The sequence below is a fragment of the Frankliniella occidentalis genome, unplaced genomic scaffold (genome assembly GCF_000697945.3).
Source record: "Frankliniella occidentalis isolate FOCC.00 unplaced genomic scaffold, Focc_3.1 Scaffold12, whole genome shotgun sequence".
Taxonomy (NCBI): domain Eukaryota; kingdom Metazoa; phylum Arthropoda; class Insecta; order Thysanoptera; family Thripidae; genus Frankliniella; species Frankliniella occidentalis.
In genome coordinates, this window is record NW_026267142.1 from 2,259,160 (window position 1) to 2,266,382 (window position 7,223).

At 37.5% G+C, this 7,223-nt stretch overlaps 2 protein-coding genes across 8 annotated transcripts in view; one reads left to right on the forward strand and one right to left on the reverse strand.

Moving 5' to 3' along the window:
* The window catches only part of LOC113216791 (venom carboxylesterase-6-like), a 223,571-nt gene that overhangs the window by 129,204 nt on the left and 87,144 nt on the right, over positions 1-7,223 (forward strand). The gene's annotated exons all lie outside the window — the stretch shown is intronic.
* Positions 1-7,223, reverse strand: part of LOC113210638 (uncharacterized) — a 14,814-nt gene that overhangs the window by 2,864 nt on the left and 4,727 nt on the right. Inside the window, exons 2-9 of one of the 2 annotated variants that reach the window (XM_052263582.1) lie at positions 5,458-5,535; positions 5,287-5,391; positions 5,080-5,175; positions 4,868-5,008; positions 4,671-4,784; positions 4,509-4,592; positions 4,314-4,436; positions 4,132-4,233 (exon numbers count right to left, since the gene is read on the reverse strand). In XM_052263582.1, the coding sequence (XP_052119542.1) occupies positions 4,147-4,233; positions 4,314-4,436; positions 4,509-4,592; positions 4,671-4,784; positions 4,868-5,008; positions 5,080-5,175; positions 5,287-5,391; positions 5,458-5,535 (828 nt within the window). In that variant the 3' untranslated portion in view covers positions 4,132-4,146. Of the gene's footprint in view, positions 1-4,131; positions 4,234-4,313; positions 4,437-4,508; positions 4,593-4,670; positions 4,785-4,867; positions 5,009-5,079; positions 5,176-5,286; positions 5,392-5,457; positions 5,536-7,223 lie in introns of those variants that run through there. The other variant, XM_052263583.1, reaches the window with a different exon arrangement.

Sequence of the window (7,223 nt, forward strand, 5' to 3'; positions counted from 1 at the left end):
GAGTTTCCTTGTTGCAATTTCTCAATGTTTGCATACAAAGGTTGGTCCACACATGGTAATAATTGATTACAATCGCCAAAAAGGAAAACTGTCAAACCCCCAAACAACAAATCACAATCAGCCAAATCTTTGCATCTTCTTTCCAGACATGCTTACATTCTGAGGCCCACCATTGAGTATTCATCAATAAATAAAAACTTTAACCCATCGTGCTTTTGTCTGAATGCTAACAATTCTAATCCGGTTAATTGTTCTGCATTAAAGCCATATTTACCCAAACCCATAAATGAGTGTAATGTTGTACCATTAACTATTCTAGCTGCGACTCCAGTTGGTGCGAGTACTTTTATTGATTTGTGTCCCAGCTGTTTTTTAATCTCCTGAACACACATTTTTAACACATAAGTTTTCCCTGTCCCTGGCATACCTTGCACTAAGACAAACTGTGGCTTATCATAACTTTTGCATTTTATATGGGTAATCAATGAGTTGACAAATTTGATAATTTTTTTTTTGATCAACATTTGACATTTCAATGTCATATTGAGTGTTGTCTTCTGAATGAAAGTCTGTTCGTAGTTTTTCATTTATCACTTATACTGTTTCAATGTTCAGTTTTTTACCTATCTTATCCCATTTATATTCCTCTGCTGTTTTCAGTTCTATCTTTTTCTGGAATAAGTTTGGGTTAAAACTTGTTAAAATTGACTCATTATCTTTTAAGTTTGATGTACTTAGCATTTTATGACTATCATTTTCATCCTCATTTCCATCTTCAAAATCATTCTCATCATCATGATAAGTTATGTATTTGTTTATCAGCTTATCTGCACATTCCATGATGACTTTGTCTATCACAGCAATGTCGTCCATAGTTCTCCATGGAAAAAAGTATTGTGCCATTGTTTCATAGTAAATTCTAGAAATGTTATCTTTCACTGGTCTAGGAAAGTATCGCACAATTGCTGATATTTTTCTCTTTTCCCACAACCCATGTAACAATTTAAAATGCTTGCATATTTCAAATAATGATAAAGTTTCAAGGTTACTCGACCTTTTTGTGTATAAATCAATGACATTATTTGATCTATATGAGCTAGTCAATGTTAACCAATCTATGCAGTGTAGGTTAATTACAATAAATTCTCGAGAACTATGATAAAACTTGAAACCCATTAAGTAATGAAAAATTTCTTGAGCACAGTAATCTCGTTCACTGCAAGATCTCAGTAAGAGTTTTCTGATTGCTTTTTTACATGGATCAGAGTCATCACATTTTTTGTCTATTATCTCTGTCAAAATGTCATTATATGACTCTGATTTGATTTCTGATTTTGAAGCGTATTTAGCTATGTATTTATATACAATTCCTTTGTTTAATATTGGTGACATATCCATATTTGACCTCCACGTCTGCAGAACTCAAGTACTGTATTTGTTAACCAATGAATCATTCCTTGAAAAATTAATCTCGAAAACATGACCATCTTTAACTTCCAGAGATGTCTCATCGACCAATGGTTTTGGGAATTTATATCGGCATTCTACTTTTTTTGTTTTAGTGCATTGTCTTAAACAATGACTTCTTCTACATTTTGTATGTCGTTGTACTTGGTTTATCAATTGGCAAAGATCATCTTCTAAATTATCAACTTCATCCAATGAAAGTTGACATGGATGTATTAAACTAGGCTTAATTTGTATGTTGGGATTTTGACATGAAATTAACTTATTGTAGTACTCTATGGCTACTTCTTTTTCTTTTTCAGTCATATTGTTTGTTATTGTGGGTGCATTTTTTAACCAAGCTATTCCATGTACATGAATTGAACCTCTATGCTGATATTCGTACCTGTACCATGTGTCGCTTACATCAAAATGGTTTTTAAATGATTTCTCAAGAAAGAACTTTGATCTAGCATAGAAAAATGCATCTGCAACCAAAGGATTTTTTGACAGTAAGTCATTACGTTGGTTCATAGTTAAATTTTTCACATCATGTCCAAGTAACCTATATAAATCAGGCCAGTGAAAATCTGCACTGCTTAATGTGAAAAACACTGTTGGTGTTCCAAGTTGATTTACCATATCTAATAGTTCCCCACATCTAGATTTCCAATATGCTTTGGTTGTCCTAAGTCGTGACCCGTAGTGCATAACTTGATTTACCAATGATGGATTTTTTTTCAGGAAATCTTTCAATTGGACAATAGTCATTTTAGAAAAGAAACTGTTTTTCTTTACATAAATGTTCCCTATGTTTAAAGCTGTCCATCTCATTTCACAATTCATGATGAAATATCGAAATCGTTCATCTTGAGCAAATCTGGAATCAGAATATAACATAAGATGCCTTATGTAATCCTGGAGTGAAATTTTATGTTTACGTCCCATAGAGAAATCAGCTTTACCATATGGGAATAAGTGAGGGAAGGCTAACGATATAAATCCAGGTGAACTAAACTCAATAATGGGTGTTTTTCCAATTGATGGCCAAATTACCACATTATCTAGTGACTTTTTTAAAGAAGAGTCCATTAATTCTGGTACATCAGTGTATGATAACTTAATTTCACTGTTCTCATCATTATCCTTAGTTGTGTCATCCTCATTATCTTCAATCTCATCAGGGAAATCCATATCAGTTTCAATTTTCTTTAACTGACCATACACATTACCTTCTATTGGTAGTGAATCAAGATTTTTATAATCTATCTGTATATCTGAATAACTGGGGTTATTAGCTTTTAACCAAATTAAGGCCCTTAGGACTATTGCTTTCCTTACTACAAAGTCTTGTAAAACAATGTTATCAGTCAACTTTACAACAACTACATTGTTTATGTCTGCAATAAGATGTGGCAGTTTTGTGGCTACTGATTGAACATCTTGTGAAAAGTTAATGACTTGACCGGAATACTTATATTGACATTTTTTGAACTTATATAGTGACATTACTGTATGAATTCGAGCTATTAATTGTTTTTCTATAAAAGTTAAGTTTTGCAATTCTACAGGTACACTCATTGGGTCCATGTCATTTTCTGCAGAAAAGAGTTCACAATTGTTGCCACACTTGCTTTTGGTGTAACTTGATACCATTTTCTTTTTATGACATTTTGAGCAAACAAACCAATGTAAACTTTTCATATAGCAATTAAAGTTATGCTGATCTAAGTCAATTTTCCCATCAGGATCATATGGTATTCCTGTTTTTTTTTTCTAGCCTTTTTAACATACGCTTTTCAGTTGTTTACCTTTTCTTATCTTGATCAACTTTTCTTAATCTTGATTTTCTCATTCCTATTTGAGCTTTTTTTCTCTCTGTTTTTTTTTTTTTGACTTTCTGACATCGTACCCCTTCGTTTTCTTTGTCTTTCAGTTGCTTTTTGTCTCTTACTGATCAATTTTTCTTCCTGAAACAATCAAAAAGAAAAGTGGAGATTAACTCATGGAGTTTTTAACGATAATAGTTTAAAAGATTATACAACTATAAAAATACAACCGTTTATGTGTACTTCTTTTACAAAACTATCTTAATGAGACAACAAGATTCTTTTATGCTTTTTTAATTTTTTAATTTTATTTATTTTAACATAACTACACTGATGGAAGCACAGTTAACTTATTTTTTGTGAGGGTTCCTTGTAAATCTAATTTTGAATGCTAAGCCTTTCATCCCTCTGAACATGAAATACATCCCCTTTTCTGATTTACATCTTTCATTAAGTTTTTGCAATATGGGCACCATTTCGCTTAAAATGTTTCTTGGCAAGTGCACAAAACAAAACTTATCAGCTACATCTTCATCGTGTAGTTTAAGTCTAATACTTTTTCCTCGTGTTGTTTCTACTTCCAAAAATTCCGCAATTTTGTAATACTTTTTTTTGAAGGTTTTTAATTGATTTGTAGTATTGGGGTTACGGGAGAGCCAAGATCATGTGAACAGCAGAACTCATGAGTTGTAAATGGCTGCGAGTCAAAGGCTCGCGCCTCTATTTATTCCTTGTTTGGCATAACAACAAGAAGAACAAGGCGATCGTAAAACAATTAAAGGTTCAGGGGTCTGAGTGTAGGTGTCGCCTCCATAGTGATCACTAGTGGCCGTGACTGAGGGTATTCTGCTGTAACCTGGTTATGTTAATGTTACCATAATACTACAGATTTCTGTGTCGGAATTTGAGACGCGGCCTTATTGATTTTATTTATCTCATCGTCACTAGATGACTTATCCTAAATCAGGACACAAACAAGTTTTCTTTACTACAGAACTTCGTGAAAAGAAAATTAGAGATTTTATATAATCTCCTTACCTCATCAGAATAATCTCTCTTTGACTTTTCTTTGTCATTACTTTTTTTTTCCTTCTCTTTGATTTTTTTTTTAGTTTTTGATGTTGATGTAGTTGATGACTCAGAGTTATCATCTTTTGTATCCTGTATAATGACATTTATGTTAAGTACAAATTTTTACTGTATTTTTTTTTCAGAAATTGTATTTACTAATACCTTTGTGTCAGGTTTTCTTTTCTTCGCTGTCTTTTCATCATTTTTTTTATCTTTATCAGCTTTTGTAGGAGACGTTTCATTGATCTGTGATATTATGTCCTTTTAATTTAAGTACAGTTTCTTCTCAAGTTAACTTTTACTTTTATAAGTGTTTATTTGTACCTTATCATCGTTTTCCTTTGATGTTGTTGTGTCCTTAGCAGTTTGATCTTCCTTCTTGTCTGCATTCTTTGAATTGCTCTCCTTGTCACTGTCAGAGTCAGTATCTATTGTCATCTATTAAAGAAAATAACAATGTGTGAAATTCTGTTTTAACTCATTATGTTACATAATTTAATCACAAATTCAGTTCAACGTACTGAAGCTTTTTCGTCTTCCACTGCACAATCTTCTCTTCTTGTGCACTTTTCATTAAATTCCTCCAGAAACTTAACTTCTCTCATGTATATGACTACCTTGGATGGAAAGTGAAGATGCACGATGCTAAATTCTGGGTGTATCTGTAAAAGTAAAGATTTTTAGTGGAAGCTGTTAATTCTATTTGCTAGTTTTTTTTATGTTTGTATCATACCTTTGAACAAATTAACTTCACCAATACTTTCTCCTGTGGTTGTTCAGAAGTTGATGGTAAACTTAATTCAATGTTCATTGCTTCTGAGGACCTCATCTGTTTTACATTATAACTGAACAGATTCTGTTCAGTTATAATGTAAAACTGTGATTTAGATATTGAAAGGAAGACAATTTCACTAATTATAACATATGTGTCATTTCATACTTCACTCAGTTTTCGGTAATCTTCTATAATGTCATTATATATTTGCCATTGTATATTTATGTTGACTCCATCATCTACATTTACTTTATGAAGATGCTCAGAACCCTATAATACAAATGGATCATTTTTAGATTATTTTTTTACATATTATTCAATTAATGAAGGACATACCATTACAAGATCTTCCACTAAAGTTGTCTCTGCTGGATCTAAATATGTAAACTCTAATGTGAAATCACGAAGTTCATCCTGTGCAGTCAGATAATAAAATGTCAAGATAAGTTCACACTCATTGGAAGTTTCACAAAGTACAATTTGGTCTCTTAATCCGTATTTTTTTTCTAAAGCCTTTTATTTTATCATTTGCTTTCTGCAAAATGGTTAAGGAACTGATGTCTAGTTGTATGTTATACATAATCCTGAAACATATTTTTAAAAGTGTTGGTCGAGACCTTTCTGAAGCGGTAGAAGCCTTAGAAAATGGGAAAAGTTTGATAATGTAGAAAAAAATAAAAAAATCACCATCTGTAACGCTTTCAGATAAGGCTACCTGCGCCAAAACTATTGGTCTAGCTATTACCACTGAGGTGTTAAAAAGTGTTTTTTAGTTAAATTAAACCAAAACAGGTGTTTTCATGGACCCACATTTAGTACCAGAGTCTTCTTGGTAAGCTTTAGTGTTAGTCTCCCTAACACCTCCTCCCCTCCGGCCCCTACACACACACTCAAGCCATCCTGTGGTGGGTCCGTGGCCTCTCCGAATGGTGCTTCCAGCGACGTGGTCTCGTCGGTGAGGTGCTCCTTGTGCCCCCCGACAAATATCGCAGGTTACAGCCAGTGCCATGTAGTCCGACACCTGGCCTATACCTTGATCTCATCCTTGAGTTGGCGAGGACTTTCTGAGAGTTGATGAGAGTGTATTGCAGTGGCCCTTTCGTCGATGACGACGGAGTGGAAGACGCTGCTGTGCGGTGACTCCTTGCCCTACCTGTTGTTGCGCTGATCGTCGACCCGAGTGTGCAGCGGACGTCAGCCGGGAGGGATTCGATGGGGGCGCGGTCCCTTTTCGGTACTCACGGTGTCTTCCGCCGGCAGCACGACAGCACCGAGGTGACACCGGCGATAACGTTGACAACGACCACCACGACAACGTCGACGTAACCACCCCCGCCGACACCCAAACCCAGGCCAAAGCCGCCGAGGTAGCCGTCGGTGTCGTCCACGACCACAATGTAGACCTCCCTGTCCGAGGAGGACGTGGAGTACTACGATGACGAGTAGTACCTTTTGGAGCTGGTAACGCCTAGGACTACGCCAACGCACCGGTCGACGAGGCCGCGAGCGCCGCCGCCGCTCAGCACCACGACCACCCCGGCGCCGCCGCGGAGCACGATGGCCGACGACGTGATCCAGGCGACGCGGTCGTGGCGGCGACCCTTCCTGCCGTCCCGTGGCGGCAACCCCGTGCTGCCCCTCGCCCTGCAGCTGCTCGGCGCAAGGCCAAGTCCGCGCTCACCACGCCGTCGCCATCCCAGCATCAGCTCCAGGATGACTACGACGACCGGTCGGTGGTGCAGGCCTTGCGTCCCAGCCCTCACGCGGAGCAGTAGGACGACACTCAGTCCACTGCTCTCGAATCCTTCCCGGTCGTCGTTGGCTCTTCTCCCACCTCGTTGCAGCAGAAGGTAGTGTGAGGAGTCCCCTCAAATCAGTGTCGTCCACATGCATGTTGTCCTCTGTTGCAGCTGCTGCAGCCTTCGGTCGGTGCACTTTCTCACCCTGGGCGCCCTTGAGTGTCTGTGTGTGTGGAATGTTGCGAGGGGGGGTGGAGAGGGGGAGCAGTAGTAGTAAGGGTACCTCCTAGTCGCGGCCAAATGTCTGGTACCTCCTAGTCGCGGGCATGGGTGGGGGGTCCCCCTCGAGGCGGGGGGATGGGT